We start from the raw sequence: 23,201 nt of genomic DNA, 5'->3' as shown, positions 1-23,201 counted from the left end.
TGACACACAGTGTGTCATCACACGATGATGAATTGAAAATGGGGGACCCTGATGTAAACAAGACGAAAGTCTTTCTCTGGTCTGCATCCCCTTAACAATTGTATGTATTGAGCCGTACTGTACCCATTCTGCAATCTGTTAATACACTTTTCAATCAATCAATCAGTGCCTTCATTGTGACATTAAGCTTGACGCTGCAAAATATTAAACATCACATTGAAATATAGTATAAAACGTCCAATTATTAGCCCAGGCTTATATTTGGGACCAGCTTTTGATTCCTTTCGCCAAAAACAAATTGGAAATACAATCAAAGTGTTTATTTAAACCAGTATGAATATTACCTGTATAAAAAGGAGGCCATTGAAAGATCACACGTCAATTATGAATCATTCACTATGATCTCGCTCCGAGAGACGGAGCATTCTCCTTGTAGCGTCAACCTCACACACTCCAAGGGAGAGAGAGATGGAGTAGTACTTGGCCTCGGTATTCAACTTGAGAAAAATATTTATTTCCACTCCCTCAAAAATTTGTTCCCAGAGCACAGGCCTGGGGCAGTGAGCTTGATGCAAGAAAGGAATGAAACCTGTTGACAGAAATGGAATGGTGTTGTTCCTTGTTGAGTCACAGCCAGCGTGACCCAGCATTTGCCATCCCGTTCCCCCTCACAGACGTTATTAGGACAGTGACCTCTGTGCCTACTTTCTTTCACCTTTGATGATATGATTAAAGAACATGTATTATCTTGTATATCACAGCAGTGCAATTGTTCCGTTCTGTTAATGCTGTGTGCTTCAGGACTGTGTGCTTCAGGACTGTGTGCTTCCCTCCCCCGGACAGGGCACATTCCAAATGGCAGAATGAGGAGCTCGTCCAAGGACAGTTACGCTCTGTGCCTACACTACGTTCTTTCACTGCGTGTATAAACGTATAACTAACATGATCAGTATATGTTGATTGCACATGTTAAATAAACTAGAAAGTATAATCAATACTTAGTATACTTACATACTATATACATACTGCCAAGCAGGAAGGCTTGCATCAGTATTATCTTTCCCTCCCTTGTGTATGACCTTGTAAGCCTGCTAGCCTGCTCCGGTCGGCACCCCAGGACCCTATAAACCGCTGTGTGCTGATTGGGCGCTATGACCTTATCTCGGAAGAAGAGTTATTGCTGTCTCACTTTACAAACAGTTCGACCTCCGGTCGCTCCCAAGAATCCTAAAATGCAGCTCACTGATTGGTGCAACAGAGGCTTAACCATTTACTACTACACTACCAAGGGTCGCTGCACGATGCTGTACGTGTGTTTAAAACACAACGGGTGATGATTAAGCTTAAACATGATTAAGTATGTTTATTGTATATGCCTGTATTGTACCTGTATATATATATCTGTATATATCTAGAGCTTACAGGCTATCCCTCCTAAGACCAGTCTCCCTCACTAGCATGCCGATGAGGCCGGGGACCAGTGCGAAAGCACATGACATTGATGAGAGGGATCCTAGGGGAATTCCGAAGTACAGTAATCTGTTTCAGTTAAACTGTTACTTTAACTTGAGAGGCAGAGCCAGGCGTTCATGGGGTGAGACGTGTTTCACGGGAGCTCCCTATTATCGTGCGGAAAACACTGTCACCCCACTAGTCTTTATTTTATTTTTATTTCTTATTGATCTTTTTGTTGAGTGGTCGAGCATCTACTACCTTCATCGACCTTTTTTCGACTTTTCGTGATGTCGAAGCCGGGAACCAGAGCCAACAACGCTTCAGCCGACAAAATGGCACCGGGCCCGTCCTCGCTTTCGCCTGAGATAAGTGAAATTCTCTCGTCGTGACCAAACTCCATGCAGACTTTGAGGTACGCTTCGCTGATGCTCAGATGAAAGCGCAGGCGGAACTTTTTGATTCCTTCCATCGGGCAATGTCGGAGGAAATCAGGCTGGCGGTAGGTCCGTTGAAAGAAAAGATGGAGTCACTACACGCTGCCGCCGCAGCTAACGCTAGCAAACTAGCTTCGCTAACGGTTGAGGCCTCTCAACAAGGCGAGAGGGTGGCCGGTCTAGAGAGCTCCCTGCTGGCTACGCAGGCTGACGTCGGCAAACTACAGTCGGTAATTGTGGAACTGCAGTCCAGGGAGAGACGATACAACATCAGGATTGTTGGTGTACCGGAGGGCAGTGAGGGAGGACGTCTCTCGGAGAACATGCCGGAGCTGCTGCAGAGGATACTGGGGAAGGACGTCCTTCCCGATCCGCCCTTGTGTGAGTCGGCCTACAGAGCGGGCAAGACCAGTCCTGGTGTGGGCAAGGAGCCGAGGCCCATCATTGTCAAGCTAAACAGGCTACAACAGAGAGAACTCATCATGCGGTCGGCCCGGGCCAGAAGGGGGGATCTGGGTCTCGACAATCACAAAGTGGCCATTTTCGAGGACTTCACGCCGGATGTTCAGGCACAGAGGGGCGAATACAAACTGGTCATGGCCAAGCTATGGAAACTGGGCTTGAGGCCTACGCTATTCGCCCCTGCAAGATTGTCTGTGCTATGTAAGGGCGATGACCGTCGCTCATTTTGGTCGTTGGCCAAAGCGGAGGAATATCTCGGGGGGTTGGCCGAGACGGTGGCTTGATAGCTTTGTCGGGTGAGTGGCTTAGCGTTGTGGACCTAAATACATTGTTAGGGCGGACTACACACAATTGCTTGTTATCAGGCCCAGACAGGCTAACTACCAGCTGCCCATCCGAGCTCTATGGAGGCTAACGAGCTAACTGAACAATGTACATGACAGATTCTAGCGTGCTAGCCGGATTCATCACTAGCTTACGCGCCCGTTATGAGACCCGTTAATGGTTACGTATTTTGGTTGCTGTTGCTGTTCAAAGTGACATTGGTTTGCACAATTCAAGGGTGATCGGGTCCTTAACTAACTTCTTGTATGCTTTTATTTTTATATCCAGGATGTTTTGAGCTTTGGGATCCAATAGTAGAAGGTCGGTTGAATATGCATATACAATATATGATAACAGGTTGGGTCGGGTATAGCTTTGCTTGCACTCTGGCCATAACCCTCTTTTCCTTTTCTTCTTATTGTCGCTGTTTTTATGTCATCTGTATGCGCGATTTAAATGTGATCCGATTCTACCTTATGGCTAATTTTTCCATTATAGTTGTCATGTTAGGGCCAAGGCTCACGTTGGCTCTCGACCGAATATACATAAAATATGTGATAACAGGCTGGGTCAGGTTTAGCTTTGCTTGCACTTTAGCCATAACCCTCTTTTTCCTTTTCCTCTTATTGTCGCTGTTTTAATGGCATTTGAATGAGCAATTTAACTGTGATCCGATCCTACCCTAGACTAACTGCTGATATGCTTTGATTTTGTTTTGAATTTTCCTTTATCCATTTATGCTATAACGTTGCGACATTAATATGCAGACTCCGAGGTAGATGGTTACAGGGTTGATGTTGAGTAATTATATAATAATGGCTAATTTTTCCATTATAGTTGTCATGTTAGGGCCAAGGCTCACGTTGGCTCTCGACCGAATATACATAAAATATGTGATAACAGGCTGGGTCAGGTTTAGCTTTGCTTGCACTTTAGCCATAACCCTCTTTTTCCTTTTCCTCTTATTGTCGCTGTTTTAATGGCATTTGAATGAGCAATTTAACTGTGATCCGATCCTACCTTAGACTAACTGCTGATATGCTCTGATTTTGTTTTGAATTTTCCTTTATCCATTTATGCTATAACGTTACGACATTGATACAGACTCGGAAGAGGATGGTTACAGGGTTGATGTTGAGTTATTATATAATAATGGCTATTTCTTCCATTATAGTTGCCTCATGTTAGGGCCAAAGCTCACGGTGGTTTTCGACCGATATCTTTATTGAATTAAATTTTTATTTTTATTTGTGTTTATTGGACTAGTGGGGGTTTAATTAGGGGTTTATCTAGAGGGGGGTCGGAGTGGAGAACGTCTTATTGGATCCATGACTCCAGTGGGTAGAGAGGAAGATGACCATCCTTAGTGGATGGGGCATAGGGAGGGGATTGGAGAGTGGGTATAGGAGTATTAATAATAGGACGGGTGGGTTAGAGTTTAGAGTAGAAGGAGGGGGGGTTGTAACTGGGGTGGTATTGTTCTGTGTTTTATGTACTGTTGTCTTATATGTGTGTGATTGTTCCTCCTCTGAACTCCTGAGATTGACCGTCTGGGCCCGCCTGGATCAGCGCCTCTGTACTCAGCCTGGCTGCACTGGTATGTTCTCTACGCATTTAGACAAACTCGACCATGGCTAAATTGAATATTTTAATTTGGAACGCAGGAGGTCTTAACGCCCCACACAAGCTTGCCAGTGTCCTTTGGTTATTGAAAAGAAGAAATATTGACATATATTGATCCTTAGTGAGACGCATTTATTGGTAGGTGATGTGTCAAGGCTGGCAAATCGACAATATCACGTTATCTCCTCATCCTCAGCCGATGATAAGACGAAAGGAGTCGTCATAGTTACAAGACGTAACCTTGATATCAAAGTCCTGGACGTGTGGTCGGACACGGAGGGAAGGATTACTATAGCAAAAGTTGAGTTCTCTCATAGGAAGATGGCAATAATAGCATTGTATGCTCCTAACACATTTGATTCAGCGCTCTATAATACAATCACGAAGAATATGTTGGAACTTAATGGATACGCTCTCATTGTGGGTGGCGATTTTAATGCGTGCTGGGATGCGGAGATGGATAGGTCCGGGTCCTCTGAAACGTGCAACCAAAAACGGTCCTCTAAGGCCCTCAGGATGTGGGCCCAGGACACAGGGCTCGCAGACCTATGGCGCTTATCCAATCCCACCCTCAAGGATTACTCTCACCTGTCAGCCAGACACAAAACCTTCTCTCGAATAGACTATGCATTCGCGTCCCCTAATATGTTTGATAGTTTCGATGTCTCATTGGTTCCCTTGGCTCTCTCAGACCACAAGGGGATTTTCCTTACGGCAACCTTTGGCAGGCTCTCCGCGAGAGCTCCCAGATGGCGTTTTAATTCAACCTTGCTAAAGAACGATTTCTGTTCTGAGTTCAGGAGTAAACTAGCTGAATTCTTGCAGATCAACGTTGGCACAGTCGAAGACCCTAGGGTCCTGTGGAACGCATTGAAAGGATTTATCAGGGGTCATGTCACACTTTTCGCCTCCAATTTGCGAAAATCCCGGTCAAAAAAGCTAGAAGGACTGGAAACATTATATGCGGACCTATACGCATCCTTGCAAACTAACTATAGTGAACGACTAAACACACAACGTAAGATAGTCAAGAAAGAAAGAAACTCCATACTTAAACAACAGTCTGAGTTCTTGATACATAGGACAAGACAAAATTACTACTTTCACGGCTCCAGGCCTAGCCATCTATTGGCAATGAAAATACGCTCAAATGATCATTTCTCGGATATCCCCTCGATCAAGACGAGCCAGGGTGCAGTCACTACTGATTCGAAAAAGATCAATGACACTTTTAAAGAGTTTTACACAGTTATATAGCTTAACCCCCTGAAGTCTAAAGTTTCTAGCTCCACCTTCTCAGAATATTCTATTTTTTTTGTTACATAATGTAAAATTACAGATTCATACCTTCAAAATAAGCCATCAATTGTCAAATTTGAGACGATAGTTTTCAATCAATGTCCTATCAAACATTCTGGTAAAATCCTAACAACTTTTCAGTATAGGACTTGAACTAGATCCAAGTTCATTCAGCTATCTGATGAGAACTACACTCCCAGAATTCAATGTGATCATTGTCACTAGAACCATTTCACACCTGGAGCAAAGGCCCAGTCATTCCTTTGTTATTCCAGTGAATGGACCCAGCAGGAGGCCTAGCCTAGCGACAAGCGGCCACTACATAGTTGGGTATTGAAAAAATGCTCATATACACAGAGAATAATAATCAACAAGAAACATCAACTGTATCAATTGTATTGTACAATGAACAACCCTATATATCGCTTTTGGATTACAATAGTAATACAAGGTAATGTACTGATTTCTTTTGATTTCTCTGTTTGAGAGAGAGAGAGAGAGAGAGAGTGTGTGTGTGTGTGTGCAGGGGAGTAGCTGGGGGGGGGGGGGTTAGGATGATTCCAAGGGCCCAGCAAATGCCCCAAATTTTTTTATAGATTGGGGGCCCCACATTTTTTTAATAGATTGGGGGCCCACAAATTGATTCTTTTCATGGGGCCCAGAATCTCCAGCTACGCCCCTGTGAGCGCACCTTTCTTTAGAGAGCTGTCATCACCGTGATGCGCGCTTGAATGAACTGCGAGATAACTCATAACTCGTACACACACGCACTCTCTCTGCCAGTTATGTTGATGAAAAGCATGTTAGACTACTTTTAATACATAAATTAACGTTCCGTCGGGTCCCGTGTATTCTAGAGAATGATAATAATAATAATAATAATAATAATAATAATAATAATAATAATAATAATGCAGGACGCGCTGAAGAAGCATACATAGAAGCAGACTCGACATTAACGTTCCGTCGGGTCCCGTGTATTCTAGAGAATGATAATAATAATAATAATAATGCAGGACGCGCTGAAGAAGCATACATAGAAGCAGACTCGACATAAGTTTCGTCTCGACGCTGCGTCTCAGCGCACACACACATACACGCACACCACATTATTCTGCGAAGCAGCTCAGTGTCCCGTGGATATTATTGCAAGAGATAATTCATACATATTATGAAAAGCCGATGCCGATCTGTTGTTTAGAATTTGGATGGGGGGTAGCGAGTCTCTGATACCTCTCACCTCTGCGCGGGGGTCTAACACCTATTCACAGCGCACACGCTTCTCTTGTGTGTGTGCGCGCGTGCGTGTATGTGTGTTTCGTGACGCGCTGTAGTTCTCTCGCAAACGGAAATAATTACAAGCATACCATCTAGCAAGAATTAAACGTATTTACAAGTCGTATTATGTTTAGCAAGTAATGAGACATATATAGTACATCTCAAAGCACTCGAAATTGTAATTTTTCTATTTTTATCGATTTCTGAAAATATGTACGTTTAGAGCATTTAGAAGACATTCTAATTATTTTGTTCTCCGCCCACGGGAGCAATACGCCCCGTTGACTCCTAAGGGTTACTCTAAATTTGAATCGTTCATTGGCGGGCTTGAGATACCCCACATTTCTGAGGAAGAGGCCAAGGAACTGGGGAAACCGATCACTCTTGTGGAATTGAGGGAGACGATTGCTGAAATGCAGAAGGGGTAAGGCACCAGGCTGGGATGGTATTCGACCCGAAGTGTATTTAGCTTTCTGGGACCAACTGGGTCCATTGATGCTCGATATGATCAATTACGCTATCGAACAAGGGGAGTTCTCAAGAGATGTCAATATGGCGTTGATTTCTTTACTTCAAGAAGGACAAAGATCCCAATGATTGTGGTAGCTATAGACCCTTGAGTCTTCTCGGGGCCGATTTAAAAGTGTTTGCCAAGGTGCTGGCCCGTCGCCTGCAGAGATTTATGACTGTATTGGTACACTGCGATCAAACTGGTTTTATCCCGGGGCACCTGGCTGCAGATAATCTTAGGAGGCTGTTGCATGTAATCGATAACAGTAAAGACAATACAGCTCCGTCCACAGTTCTGTCTTTGGATGCCATGAAGGCGTTTGACAGACTTGAGTGGTCATACCTGTGGAAGGTACTTGAGATTATGGGTCTTGGAAAGAGTTTTATTCATATGATTAAAGTCCTGTATGCCTCGCCGTCTGCGATGATACTGACAGGCAAAAACTGTTCCACACTTTTTCCAGTCTCCAGATCTTCTAGACAGGGTTGTCCTCTGAGCCCAGGACTGTTCGCGCTTTCCCTCGAACCATTGGCCCAATTTATTAGGCAATCGGAGGACATCGTCCCCATAATGGTCAATAATACTCCACACAAAATTGCTCTCTATGCGGATGACCTGCTGATTTTCATGGACGACCCCTCCCGGTCGGCCGCAAAATTATTGGGAATAATCGACGACTTTGGTAAAATGTCAGGCTTTAAGATTAACTGGAACAAATCAGCCTGCCTACCTCTTAATGAGCTGGCCAAGACGGTACGACTACCAGCTGATATCCCCATAGTAGAATATTTTAAATACTTGGGCATAGAGATATTCCCCACGCTGAATCAAACTACTAAGTACAACTTCACGGGTACTTATGATAAAATACGCCAGGATCTAGAGAGGTGGTCGTCCCTTCCTAACTCTTTACAAGCCCGGGCTTCCATAATCAAAATGAACGTCCTGCCTAGGATAAATTTTGTTAGCTCAATGCTCCCCCTGCCCCCTCCAATAGACCACTGGCGCAAGGTACAATCGATGGTATCTAAGTTTATCTGGAATAACAAACGCCCGAGAATCAAAAGAGCTACTACTCAACGTAGGAAACAAGATGGGGGCCTCGCAATCCCTGATTTTAAGCTTTATTTCTGGTCCTTTTCACTGAGACCTCTGATGTGCTGGCTAGACCCTGTAGATGCTGTATCTTGGCGCTCCTTAGAAGCGGCGGCGGTCTCACCGCTAAGATTGCAGGATGTGGTGTACTCCACTGTCCCTATTTCGAAATGCCGTCTGAGGTATGGACCGATCATAACTCACGTGATCCAGACGTGGCGTAATGTACAGAAGTCGTGTGGGGTTAAATGCCCATGGCACCTGGACTCTCCAATTTTTAATAACCAGCAATTACTTGTTGGGCACAAGCCGGTTAATATTCCTCAATGGCAAAGGAGGGGGGTTCATACTCTGGAGGATATTTATGATAAGAACGGCCTCCGTGCGTTTCAGGACTTAAGAGAATTTTATGATCTTCCCGGCGAGTCCTTCTTTCTTTACCTTCAACTAAGGTCAGCGCTGAGGGCGCATGGCGTGCCGTGGGCTCAAGCTTTGCAACCACACCCCTTCCTCAGGCTCATAGTGGACAGGACGACCTCCAGAGGGTTTGTCTCATACTTTTATACGCTCTTAATTCAGTCCACGTATAACATTTTATCATTGGATACAATCTGGCGTGTGGATATCCCGGAGTTGGACCCCGAGTTTGATTGGGATGATGTTTGGGCAAATGTGGCATTGTCTTCCCGCAACCCCAATCACCAGCAGATTAATTTTAATTATATTCATAGGACCTATCTTACACCTAGGAAGTTATTTGCTATGGGACTGATAGCCGACTCTCGGTGCACTTTGTGCTCTCAAAAGGCCACTGGCACTTATATGCATATGTATTGGGATTGCCCACCAGTGGCCCGTTTCTGGAGGTCAATAACGGACAAACTTTCAGATCTGTGTGGCTTAACTATCCCATTCACAGCTGTTACGCTACTCCTGAACGATATAACGACACTACCCGCGTCCGTACAACTGAAAAGGGTTGTCCTAGCGGGCGTCACAGCAGCGAAGAAGCTAATAGCAATGAGATGGAAGGAGCCTGAGAAGCCTACAGTGATTAACTGGTCCCTAACATTGTTGGATGTGATTTATCTTGAGATATCCACGGCGCGGGTGATTGGGGTAGGACAGGCTGGCATTGACCTGTGGTTCGCAGCAGCTGAGAAGGTAAGGACCGCCGTGTGCGGTTGAGCGGGGTTGGGGTGCTTGAGCGGGGGGGTCCGGCGGTCTCATGGGAGGGGATGGAGGAAATGTCTCGTCTGTCTTGTTTTTTGTCTTGTCCTTCTTAACTTTGACTGGGGGGATTTTAGGGGGGGGTTGATATTTAGCTATTCTGCGCTATTTGTCAATTCACATGCCATCTCCCCAAGGGACTAATATTGGCAGACTGATTGACCTGTCAACCAACTTGGAGGAAGATCCTTTCTTCTTACACTTTACCTTCTGCGAGTTTAGCAGTCTTGAACATGTGTAAGGGACCTAGGCTATCTACAGTAAACCTGCGGCAACACTCTCATAAACAATCTTTTCAGTCACTCCACTTTGTAAAGGTGGTGAAAGGTTGGCATGTTTGAAGACATTTGTTATTGAAGTTGCCATCTATATTTGATAGGTTGGACGCTGTTTCTTTTTCTTTTTTGTCTTTATAATTTGTTATTCTGTATTATTATTGTTTGTTATTTTCCTGTGGAGTTATGTTTTTTGTTACTGTGGTTATTGTGTTGTCTTGTTTCATGTAATTAATAATAAAAAAAAAATTATCAAAAAAAAACTGTTACTTTAACTTTTTCAAGTTACTAACCATTGGAGTAGCGATAAGCCAATGGCAAGACACAGTTGAAAGAAGGAGTGTTTATCTTTGCTTGCAATATGACGCTACGGAACTGTGTATAAAAAGTTATGTTTGCGCATGAAAAGGTCTTCGGCTTTCTTTTGTGATGATTTTTAAACCAGAGGTTTTATTGTTCTTCAGGCAAAAGATGTTGACTTCGACTTTGATGATTTTTTTTTTTCCGTGCTTTGTTATTTGCCTGGATTGGATCTTTCCAAGACAGTATTATTGTAACAACTTTTTCTAATTAAACCAAACTTTGTTAAATACTTTTATTCAACTCTTGGACCGCATTCTTTTACGAGCTCCATCATGATCTTTCAAAACGCTGGCCACGCCTTGCTTTCATCTGAGGTAAGCGGGATGGAATTGATTGGAATCAATATGTCCTGGTAGCCGGATTACAGATTCAATCAATTGCTGGTTACTGCTTCTAGCTAAAGTTATACCAATGACTATTCAGTAATTCTTACGTCTGTACCCGGGTTGGAGTCAAAAGTAGGGCTCTGATGCGGATACCCTTGTATTGAGCGTGTTTTCGACCTGGTCTTATGGAAATGATTATTAATATTATACACTAATATTACACTATTACTACTAGTACTACCTATTTAAATAGTATTGCTGTGAATATGACTATTCAATGAAAGGAGTTTTCCCAAGCAGACATTGTTTATTACAAACAATGAAGAGGTTAACAACTCTTCTACGTTTATATTTCATATGAAATGGATAAAACTAACCAGTGACCATGAAATAAGAATTAAATAAAATACAAACTTGGCCACTTCCATGAAGAATTAAGCAAATCTCCTGGAAGGGATGCCAAGCGAGCACCAGAGACTCTGTGTCAGCCGGTACATGAGATTTATCCAGCGGCCTTGAGATTCTTCACAACAGGACGCTGTGGTGAGGGGTACCAAGGCTAAGTGGTCCATGGACTTGTTGAACTAATCAGAGGTTCTGTGGCTTAATACATGGCGTGATTAGGATTGAGAATTGACTCGATAACTTGGCGAGTTTAGCACCTCGCTGAGGGATATCAAGCGGCCACAGGGTTTTATCTCGAATCGGTGTCGAGATAGATAGACACCTGTAGCTCTTTAGTGTTAAAACCCAGATATTTGCTGAATGTCTTCTTTCATGTATAGATGTGTCCACAAGGTACTTCACTCTGTCATAGATGTGTCCACAAGGTACTTCACTCTGTCATAGATGTGTCCACAAGGTACTTCACTCTGTCATAGATGTGTCCACAAGGTACTTCACTCTGTCATAGATGTGTCCACAAGGTAACACTTCACTCTGTCATAGATGTGTCCACAAGGTACTTCACTCTGTCATAGATGTGTCCACAAGGTACTTCACTCTGTCATAGATGTGTCCACAAGGTACTTCACTCTGTCATAGATGTGTCCACAAGGTACTTCACTCTGTCATAGATGTGTCCACAAGGTACTTCACTCTGTCATAGATGTGTCCACAAGGTAACACTTCACTCTGTCATAGATGTGTCCACAAGGTACTTCACTCTGTCATAGATGTGTCCACAAGGTACTTCACTCTGTCATAGATGTGTCCACAAGGTAACACTTCACTCTGTCATAGATGTGTCCACAAGGTACTTCACTCTGTCATAGATGTGTCCACAAGGTACTTCACTCTGTCATAGATGTGTCCACAAGGTACTTCACTCTGTCATAGATGTGTCCACAAGGTACTTCACTCTGTCATAGATGTGTCCACAAGGTACTTCACTCTGTCATAGATGTGTCCACAAGGTAACACTTCACTCTGTCATAGATGTGTCCACAAGGTACTTCACTCTGTCATAGATGTGTCCACAAGGTAACACTTCACTCTGTCATAGATGTGTCCACAAGGTAACACTTCACTCTGTCATAGATGTGTCCACAAGGTACTTCACTCTGTCATAGAGTCCAGGCTGAGTGGTGGTGTGTGTTTTGATGTCCTTCGGCGGCTGGAGAGCGCCCCACCGCCGGCTAGCCCAGAGCTAAACTTCCACTTAGCCCTGTTGAATGCTAGGTCGATAGCCAACAAAACGTTCATTATAAACAACTTCACCTCCCGTGGCCTGGATTTCATGTTCATTACCGAGACGTGGCTCCAAGTTGGTAAGCTACTGCCGCTCTCCGAACTTCTCCCCCCGACTGCACCTTCTTCAACACTGCTCGCTCCTCGGGCAGAGGGGGTGGAATAGCCTCGGTGTTCAAATCCACTCTCACAGCCGGCAGCGAAGTATGGTAGCTTCGAAGTACAATCTTTTGAACTAAACTTGTCATCCGTCGTGTTCTGCGCCGTCATATACCGCCCGCCTAAATACAACAAGGACTTTTTAAACGACTTCATGGACTTCCTCTCCGGATTGATGGTGAGATACGATTACATTCTCCTATGCTGCGATTTTAATATCCATGTGTGTTGCGAATCACATCCCCTGTCGCGAGATTTCCTAAATCTCATTGACTCTTTCAACCTCACCCAATCTGTCACAGCACCAGCATGAAAAAGGACACACACTTGATCTCGTTCTGTCATTTGGACTATCTGTCAATATAATTGATATATGTGCTGCTGCTTTTTCTGACCACTCACCTATTGTTTTCTCCACTAAAATCCCATGCTCTGCTATTTCCCCTCATGTACCTACAAAAAAATCCTGCACGTTTACCTCTGACACTGCTGCCCAATCTGTGTCTTAAATGCAAACAGTATCCCAAATATCGATGACCATCTCTCCATGTTCAACGAGTCATGCACCGATATTTTAAATACCGTAATTTTCAGACTATAAGGCGCACCTGAATATAAGCCGCAGCAGCTAAATTGAATGATGTGTACAGTACATATATAAGCCGCACTGGATTATAAGCCGCAGGTGTTTTAATGTTTAATTACCATATGTAAGGGTTCGTGCACAGAGGGGATTGTCGGGAAAGAGATGGCTGTTTGAGGAAGCTCCCATTTATTAACATTTTAAACAGTTTACGGTAGCTAGGTACAAACGTTAGCTCACAGAACGATAGCCACGTTAGCTAGCCAGCGGCAGCTAGGTACTAACGCCAGCTCACAAAACGATAGCCAGTTAGCTAGCCAGCGCCAGCTAGGTACTAACGCCAGCTCACAGAACGATAGCCAGTTAGCCAGCACCAGCTAGGTACTAACGCCAGCTCACAGAACGATAGCCAGTTAGCTAGCCAGCGCCAGCTAGGTACTAACGCCAGCTCACAGAACGATAGCCACGTTAGCTAGCCAGCACCAGCTAGGTACTAACGCCAGCTCACAGAACGATAGCCACGTTAGCTAGCCAGCGCCAGCTAGGTACTAACGCCAGCTCACAGAACGATAGCCAGTTAGCCAGCACCAGCTAGATACTAACGCCAGCTCACAGAACGATAGCCAGTTATCCAGCACCAGCTAGGCACTAACGCCAGCTCACAGAACGATAGCCACGTTAGCTAGCCAGCACCAGCTAGGTACTAACGCCAGCTCACAGAACGATAGCCACGTTAGTTAGCGCCAGCTAGGTACTAACGCCAGCTCACAGAACGATAGCCAGTTATCCAGCACCAGCCAGGTACTAATGCCAGCTCACAGAACGATAGCCAGTTAGCCAGCACCTGCGAAATCAAATGCCAAACTGATGATATCAGGAGCTATCAGTAGCTAGATAACATTAGACAATGCCTCATGCATTAATAAACTAAAGTGAATAGTTCGTTGACTGGGTGATTTTGTTTAATGCTTCAGTTATGTTGAAAGAGGAGCTCTGAGCTGCTCATACACTAGACTCTTGCCATAATGGTTTGTTGACGTGGGTCTGTGAGGGGGAGGAGGGGCAAGGCGTGCACTGCTGCAGCAGATTTAGGAGTCTGATCTGACGGTCACAGAGCTGAGGGAGCGCGCCCAGTTAGCTGTAAAAATCCATAGATTAGCCGCACCGTTATATAAGCCGCAGGGTCGAAAAATGGGGAAAAGAGCTGCGGCTTATAGTCCGAAAATTACAGTACTGTAGCACCTTTTAAAACTAAACGCATAAAACCCCTCCCCACACCCTGGCTAAATGAATCCATGCGTACTCTTAGATGTGCATGTAGACGTGCCGAGAGGAAGTGGAGGAAGGACAGGTTGCATGTCTCCCTCCAAATCCTACACAGCGCTCTGTCCATCTACCAAACGGCTGTCAAAATTGCAAAAACAACTTACATTTCCAACCTAGTCACAACAAATTCCAATAAACCCCAGGCCTTGTTCACAGTCCTAAACTCCCTCATCAACCCCTGTGCCACTCCCTCCGTCGTACCTTCATTAGCTCCATGTGAAGACTTCCAACACTTCTTCAACAGCAAAGTCTCTGCCCTCAGATCTCTCTCCCCCTTGCCCCCCCCCCACCCCCTCTTCTCTCCCCCCACTCACTGCCTGCTGTTTTTGACCAGTTTGCCCCGGTCTCCCTCTCCTCCCTTTCCGATGCCATTAAACACCTGCGACCAACAAATTGCCCCTCAGACGCACTCCCCTCGCGCATCCTAAAGGAAGTACCTGACCCTGTCCTCCTCGCATTATTACCTCTACTAAATGCCTGCCTCAGCACTGGATGTGTACCTGTTGTTCGTGGAGAGGGTGAGGGTTAGGGTACCTGTTGTCCGTGGAGAGGCCGGCCGTGGCGATGAGGGACGACGACCCCACGAACACAAAGTCATGCGCAGTCTTGTTGTGGCACTGCAGCGTCTGGCGGGGGGCGAGAGACCACAAATTTGACCGACGATAACGCACAGGAGGTGATGACAAGGAATGAGAGGCGTGGGGAGAGAGAGAGAGAGAGAGAGAGAGAGAGAGAAGGGGAAGCATAATGAGAGAAATACAAGAGGAATACTGAATATGGATCAATGCTGAGGGTCGTGCCATACACATTCCTAAGAATAAATACTAGCTCTAAAATAGCGGCGTTCGTTTCAAACCACTTGGAGGACCAGGGGGGTGGAGTACCAGGGGGGTGGAGGACCACGGGGGTGGAGTCAGATAGTGTCATGTAGGACATTGGGTCTCATTCTCCAACGGACTTACGAGAAAAAGGGCTTTCTCTTAGGGCCATTTGAGACCTTTTCGGGCAAGACATGAATATAGACAATGGGCCTCATGCATGAAGCGATATAAGAACAGATTTCGTTCTTAACTAGCATTTCCTCTTACTTTGTTCTTACCTGGGATTCAGCAAAGTTTTCTTATTGTTGCTTTTTTCTCAGGCAAGAACAAATTATAAGAGTGGTCGAGAGCACTCTTACCGAAATAAGAAACTCTTACCCAAAATAAAAATTAAATAAAAAAGCATACCATTGGTTAACCCAGTGCTTCTCAAACTTTTTCTGTCAGGCCCCCCTTTGGCGGACCAAAATATTTTGGGCCCACCCCCCCCCCCCCCAACAAAATAGTCATGAAATGGGCCATGTTTAAATTGATTGAAATAACACCAATATCGTGACCTTTCAAATTGACAACACCTTCCCTCGCGAGAGCCACCTCGCCTCGCTGTGAAACAGCACTGCAGAATGGTCAGCTCCCATCTCCTCACACAGCGCAGAGAACAGGCGCACTTTCAGGGGTCGGGTTTTGATGAAATTTACCACGTTTATAACTTCTGTCAAAACCTCATTCAGCTCAGGGCTAAGCTGTCTTGACGCTAACGCCTCTCTGTGAATTTACAGTGCGTCCATTGCGCGTTTGGCGAGACCCCCTTGATGAGCGCCTGTAGCCCCCTCCTTTTCCCTGCCATGGCCTGCGCACCGTCAGAGCAAAAGCCCACACAGTTCTCCCATTTCAGTCCATGTTCTGTCAAGTAACTGTCAATAATTTTGAAGAGCTCATCAGCTGTCGCTCTGTTTTTGACATAATGCAAAACAGCAGATCTTCACTCAGTGACTGGGAATTTACAAAGCAAACATAGGAAATAAGCAAACAGTCTTTATTGCTGTCAGTCTTTGACAAGGCAACACGCATGTCATCCTCAAGGCTCAACTTGGCCCTATATTTTGTTTTCAGAGCCGTCATGGATGAAAAGCCAGCTTCACACAGATATGTGGTGCTGAATGGTATCAACACCTTAACTGCTGCATCATGAGATACTTGGTACTCAGCACCACACTCTGAAACTAGCTCTCCAGGTGGTATCAGATGAGATTTCAATGAGTTATTCCAAGAGTTTGGATGGAGATGTGTCAGGAAGCTTTGTCTCAATGTTGTCTGTAAACTTTTTTTTTATCCAGAGTAACTTGGTGATCCTTTTCTGTGTTTTATTAAATAATGATTTTCAGATTTTGAGAAATGGTCAAACTTATCAAATATGGTATTTTCATGGAGAACAGTGCAGCTGCAACAGATAGCACTTTAGTGATAATTTTCTGTAATCAAACAAAAAAAAGAGTAAAAAAAAAAAGAATTTTTTTTTAATCTCAAGGCCCCCCCTGTCATGCCTCTGCGCCCCCCACACTTTGAGAAACACTGGGTTAACCCATTCTCTGCCGGAGCTTATATCCATCCTTGTAGCCTCTCTGCCAGCGCTATTTGTCTATGGAGATGTTCACCTTCTTTGCAGGGCTATAACTTTTTAAATTGTATTGCTAAATTGACATTACTATGGCCCATTCAACATCAATTATCTATCGGATGTAGGAACGTTTTACTTTTTCATTCACACATTCATACTAAAATACCGTCCAGAGTATAAATATGTTTTTATCGTTTTCTGCTGTATTTCATAGAACGTGAGATATAGCCATAAATGCATATATTAGATGATCAAATGCAGTTTGATACCGATCAACGTTATATTAAAGATTTCAACTGTACATGATCCTAAACGTCATGACTGGTCATCTGCTGGTGACCGGAGGGGGGGGGGGGTCGTTTATAATTCAATGAACGACGTTAAATGATTCATGTAGTATGGGTGATATATAGATCAGAGCAGTTTGTATGGATAATAATAATCCAAAACGCTGAAACGCACGGCAGCTTCCTCTTACCGTTGGGCGATCACACTGGCGCAAAGTTATGTGATGTTGATCTAGGTGATCCAGTTCCGGTTTGTATAATACTAATATACGTCGAAATCATGTTGTTTATTGAGTTATGGCAACGGATCGATATCCACGGTGTCTGGATAGAGTCCCGGGAGCGATAGCGAGTGGCCGGACGGAATAGGGGACGGACTAAGCACTTCCGGCCACTTCCGGTTTTGGCAACTCGTCGATCGGCCACTAAGTGGCGGTATTGAAGCGTTGCAGAGTTGAGCGGAGTTCTAAAGCACCAGCCAAGACTCCGTGGGTGAAATGTGAATACCATGACGAAAATATGAAATATTGATCTCAAAGACGCCTCTGTATACAAATTACTTGCGCGCCTGTTCGAATCCAGCTCCCGGCGTTGTCACCAGCTTGGCTGGCCGTTCACACTAATACAATTGGCAGTATTAGAGGGTGGGAAAGCTGGAGGGGTGGGTCCGGGTCGTTGTAAACAGCGACTCCTACAGTTCGGTCGGGGCGCCTGCTCAGCGCGGATAGGATCTAAGGGGGTAGTGTGATCCTTCCACACGTTACACCCTCTCAGTGAGAGTCCGTGCTGCCAGGTGAAAAGAAGCGGTTGATTGGCTAGACGTGTGTCGGAGGAAGCACGTGATAGCCTCCACTCTCCCAGACCGACTGTGGGGGGTAAGGGCGCAGCGACCAGGAAGGGGATTGGGAATTGGCATAACGACTAACATTGGGATGGGAGAAAAGGAAAAAGGAGGGGGAAAAAGATCAATAAAAAAAAAGAAAAATAATAATTACTTGCGCGAGAACGCGCCTCCATTTTAGAATGAGTGGGATTCACCATTCAAATCTCCTGGGTAAGAACAGATTTCGAGGTTAAGAACGGCTTCATGAATGTGGCGGTGGCTTTTCTTATTGTTCTCTTAACAGACAGGTAAGCAAGAATATAAGAAAAATAATAAGAGAGTATTGTTGAATGAGGCCCAATATATTATATATAATGGGACGGTTGGTGAATCCCAAAATCATCCCGAAAAGGTCTCAAATGGCCCTAAGAGAAAGCCCTTTTTGTGGTAAGTCCTTGGTGAATGAGACCCACTGTACTCTGCTTGTGAGCGCGGTGGACAGGGTTCTTACTAGGGGTGTAACGATGCAACCTCACAACGATTAATTTCGATTACGATTATTCAGGCAAATGAAATCTCTTCATTTGACCACGATTCGATTCGATAAATTCTCGATAAATTTTCTCAGTTAATTCCCCCAAACATTTTGAATACACAAATGTGGCTGGGGGAACTGATTCACTCAGCATGAATGGACTATTGGTCAATAAAAACAATACACAACAAACAAAAAAAATTCCCGATTATAATCGATCCTAACATTCAAATCTATGCAGTTGAATCGTCACATTATAATCGATGCATTTCGATTAATCGATGCATCGTTACACCCCTAGTTCTTACCAGGTAGGGCTTGGGGGTGATGGGTGTGATGGACATGGTTCTCACCAGGTAGGGCTTGGGGGTGATGGGTGTGATGGACAGGGGTCTCACCAGGTAGGGCTTGGGGGTGGACAGGGGTCTCACCAGGTAGGGCTTGGGGGTGGACAGGGGTCTCACCAGGTAGGGCTTGGGGGTGATGGACAGGGGTCTCACCAGGTAGGGCTTGGGGGTGATGGACAGGGGTCTCACCAGGTAGGGCTTGGGGGTGATGGACAGGGGTCTCACCAGGTAGGGCTTGGGGGTGATGGACAGGGGTCTTACCAGGTAGGGCTTGGGGGTGATGGACAGGGCTCTTACCAGGTAGGGCTTGGGGGTGATGGACAGGGGTCTTACCAGGTAGGGCTTGGGGGTGTTCCCACTGGTGTTGGTCTGCCACAGACTCAAACCTCCGTCAGCATCTACAATACCAAACTACACGACAGACACACACAGACACGACACATGGGTGACATTTAGGGCTGACCTTTGAATTTCTTTTGGAATTTGAAGCCTCTGGGCCGAGATTCGGTTTTAATTCGAAGCTTCAGAGATAAAAAATAAAATAAAAAATTATAAATAATTTTTTTTTTTTTTTTTAAACGGTGAAGCACAATTACACAAATCCAAAACAAAATCAAAGACGACCTTGATAGGTGGGCACAACTTAAAAACTCAGTACAGGCACGGATATCAATAGTTAAGATGGACGTACTACCTAGAATCAACTTCTTCAGCTCAATGCTACCGTTACCCCCTCCAGAGGGTTACTGGAAAAGATTACACTCCTCCACATACAAATTTATTTGGAATAACAAACCACCACGTATAAAAAGATCCACCGCACAGAGAAATAAAGCAGATGGTGGCATGGCATTTCCAGATTTTTTCCACTATTTTAAGGCGTACACATTAAGACCATTGACAACATGGTTTGATCCCCAAGCATTAGTATCCTGGAGAAAATTAGAAGAAAACATAGTAGCCCCACATAGACTGAAGGACATAGCATACACTAAACTACCAATCAAGCATTGCGAACGGAAATTTGGCCCCATAATTACTCATGCGATCCGGATATGGCGTGAAACACAAAAAAAATATCCTAACCCACATAAATGGCACAATCATACTCCCTTATTCAATAACAATGCACTCTTGATTGGAAAACGACCTATAAGATTCCCTATATGGGAAAAGCAAGGCATACACTCATTAGGGGATGTTTTTAACAAACAGGGTTTCTGTAGTTATGAAGAAATACAGAAGAAATTTAATCTCACCAAGTCCACACATCTTTTTTACTTACAGTTATTGTTATGTTTGAAGACTCAAGGTGTTCCATTAACGAAACCAATTGAACACCACAGATACCACAAATTCTTATATGAAAGAGAGACATCAAGAGGTTTTGTTTCAGATTTTTATCATCAATTACTAACGTCCTCATATGAAACCCTCCACCTAGACTCCGTCTGGAGGAGGGATATACCAGACCTGGAAAGTGATTTTGATTGGCAAGAAGCCTGGGCAAATGTTCGACTCACATCAAGGAACCCGGACCATCAACAAATCAATCTTAACTATATTCACAGGACATACTTGACTCCTATAAGACTGAAAAAAATGGGTCTTATACAAGACTCCAAATGCTCTTTATGTACAAATGGGGACGAGGGGACATTTATGCACATGTACTGGGACTGCCCACCAGTTAAGATATTCTGGAAAGAGGTGACCCAGCAATTATCAAATCTCTTAACTTGGAATATACCTGTACACCCCTCTGTATTACTGCTGAATGAATTTTTTAGTGTGCAGTACATCCACAGCTAAAGAGATTGGTTTTATCGGGTATCACAGTGGCTAAAAAGCTGATAGCATCACGATGGTTCCAACCGGAAAAAATGTGCCGAAAGGTCTGGATTATTACATATCTCGATGTGATCTATCAAGAAATATCTACAGCAAGAATTTTGGGTCTCAATGAATCCAAAATGACATTGTGGTTAGAAGTGGTGGAGAAAATAAAAGCTAGCATATAATGGTAATGTCTGGTTAGGAGCGAGGGAAAATGGATGGATTATCCAATGGGGGGTCCGGGAGGGGGGGGGGGGGGGGTACGAGCTGGAGCATATGTGTGTAGGTTTTTAGATAACAGGTATTAAGGGTATATCCTATATATGACAATTAACTAAAATGTGATTTCATTGGATGTGCACTGTTAACTAATGCTTGTATATCTTATCGTGTGTTGTCATGTTTGTTTATGTGTTTGTTTAAAAAATAATAAAAAAATAAAATACAAAAAAAATAATTTTCTTTTAATGTTGTGGGACTTGTTCAACTTTGTCAGTGCTGTAAAGTTTAAACCTTTAAAAATCTTAAGACAAACGAAACACTGCTTTCTTTTTTTTATCCACTTTTTCTCCCCATTTTCTATTTTTATCCCATCCCAATTTCGTATATCCAATTCTTCCCTCCCCTGTCTTGAACGTTGCTAGACTATGCCTCCCACTGGTCGGTTGTAGTGAGGACAGAAGCCTTGCATCACGTGTCCCCTCCGGTACACGAGGAGGCAGCCTGTCGCATCTTTTCACTGCAGCAGCTCGAACTCTGTGGCGAGGAGTAACGCGTGGGAGGCTCACGCTGCCCCAGTCACTTCCTGCTTCCGTCGCAGACACCTACAGGTCGCACCAAACCGACCTGTAGGAGTCGCTGTCCACAATGTCAAATCCCCACCCACCGGCTTTCCCACCCTCTAACACTTGCCAATTGTGTTAGTATGAACGACCGGCCAGCCGGTAGCAATGCCGAGAGCTGGGCTCGAACCCAGCGTATCCTGCGTTAGCGGCGAGCGCCTTGCCCACTGCGCCAATCAGCCTCCTGAAACACTTTGCTTTCATGAAATATTGTAAGCAGTCATTTGAGGCTTTATAAAAGCAGCACAATGAACACAAATCTGTCAGTGCCGAGTCCGACCTCATCTTAAATAACAAACAAGCACCAACAAGCACAAAAAAAAATATATTTTTTTATTTTTAAGACAGCCCTAGTGACATTGTTGATTTTTATCTTGTATTCAACCTGAAGAGTTGAGAAACCATCACAATGTCACACTTCATTCACATACTAAGTTAGTATGATGGGTCTCCTATCCTCTCTTTTTACTGTTTTATATAGTTTGGTGTTTTCAGTTTCATTTCACATCCGTTTATACATTTTTCATTGTACTAAGCTGTAACACCCAGCCCCCAAAAGTACAGAGAATGCAACGGGAAAAGAAATGTAAATGGAGACATCGCTTATTTCATTCAAATCAAACACTTATGTCTTAGTTATTCCCAAAGTCTGAAGCCTGTTCAACTCCTTTGACCCGGACTGACAGACGAGTCATACCAGTAGCTACCATAGGAGAAGCCTCTCCCTCCCTCAGTACCAGTAGCTACCATAGGAGGAGTCTCTCCCTCCCTCAGTACCAGTAGCTACCATAGGAGGAGCCTCTCCCTCCATCCCTCCCTCCCTCAGTACCAGTAGCTACCATAGGAGGAGCCTCTCTCCCTCCCTCCCTGCCTCCCTCCCTCCTCCGGGAGACATGGTTAACTCTGAGCGTTTGATTTATCTACACTGAAAACTCAGACAGCCTCAGAAATGGATGCACATTACATAAGCAAAAATAAGTGCCTTCGGGTCCCAAATCTTTTTTTCCCTTTTTTTTTTAAACCAGATAATATATGAGGCAAATCACAAAGTGTTTAACAGACAGAAAAGTCCTTACTGTAGCTTAGAGACAGAATTAGCTAAGAGAGGCTGACTTCAAAACACGTTAATCACTCGGTGGAGGAACAACGTGTGTGTGTGTCTGTGTGTTACATTGTTGCCCTGGTGGTTGAAGCGTATCTTGATGACTGTATATGCGTGTAAATATTAGTGCCGTCAGGCGATTAAAATAATTTATCTAATTAATTACAGGATTTGTAATGAATTAATCTAATTAATCGCATTTTATATTCTATAATCATATTTCAAATAGCATGTGTCCGGATGGCAGAATTCAGTACTGTATCTACAAAACCTTCCGTTTAATCATCTTCCATTCATTTGCTTAGATTTTTCAGGTCTGGTACATTTTAGCATGGTGTTATAAAAAATTAAAATTAAAAATGTAATTGATATTCTCATTTGGTTCATTACAAGTTACTAGTAACATACACAGTATTTCTGACACTGGGAATACATTCCCTGAGATCCATAGATGTCCCTAGAATCGGATACCAGGAACATGCAAATGGACCATTTCAATTATTTTTTTAATGTGTATTCTCTTATGGAATGAATGAGATAAAAAAATATATATATAAT

At 44.1% G+C, this 23,201-nt stretch overlaps 1 protein-coding gene across 4 annotated transcripts in view; it reads right to left on the bottom strand.

The window, feature by feature from the left end:
- dmxl1 (Dmx like 1) overlaps nucleotides 1-23,201 on the bottom strand; it is a gene marked incomplete at its 3' end in the record, with an annotated part of 327,508 nt that overhangs the window by 11,414 nt on the left and 292,893 nt on the right. For all 4 annotated transcript variants that reach the window (XM_084323717.1, XM_084323718.1, XM_084323720.1 and 1 more), the window contains exons 47-48: nucleotides 19,197-19,274; nucleotides 14,967-15,058 (exon numbers count right to left, since the gene is read on the bottom strand). In XM_084323717.1, the coding sequence (XP_084179843.1) occupies nucleotides 14,967-15,058; nucleotides 19,197-19,274 (170 nt within the window). The remainder of the gene's footprint in view (nucleotides 1-14,966; nucleotides 15,059-19,196; nucleotides 19,275-23,201) is intronic.

The sequence above is a fragment of the Notolepis coatsorum genome, assembly GCF_963971535.1.
Source record: "Notolepis coatsorum genome assembly, chromosome: 10".
In the NCBI taxonomy this organism is placed as follows: domain Eukaryota; kingdom Metazoa; phylum Chordata; class Actinopteri; order Aulopiformes; family Paralepididae; genus Notolepis; species Notolepis coatsorum.
The sequence above is the reverse complement of the archived record's forward strand: the minus strand, read 5'-3'. Positions and strand labels throughout refer to the sequence as shown.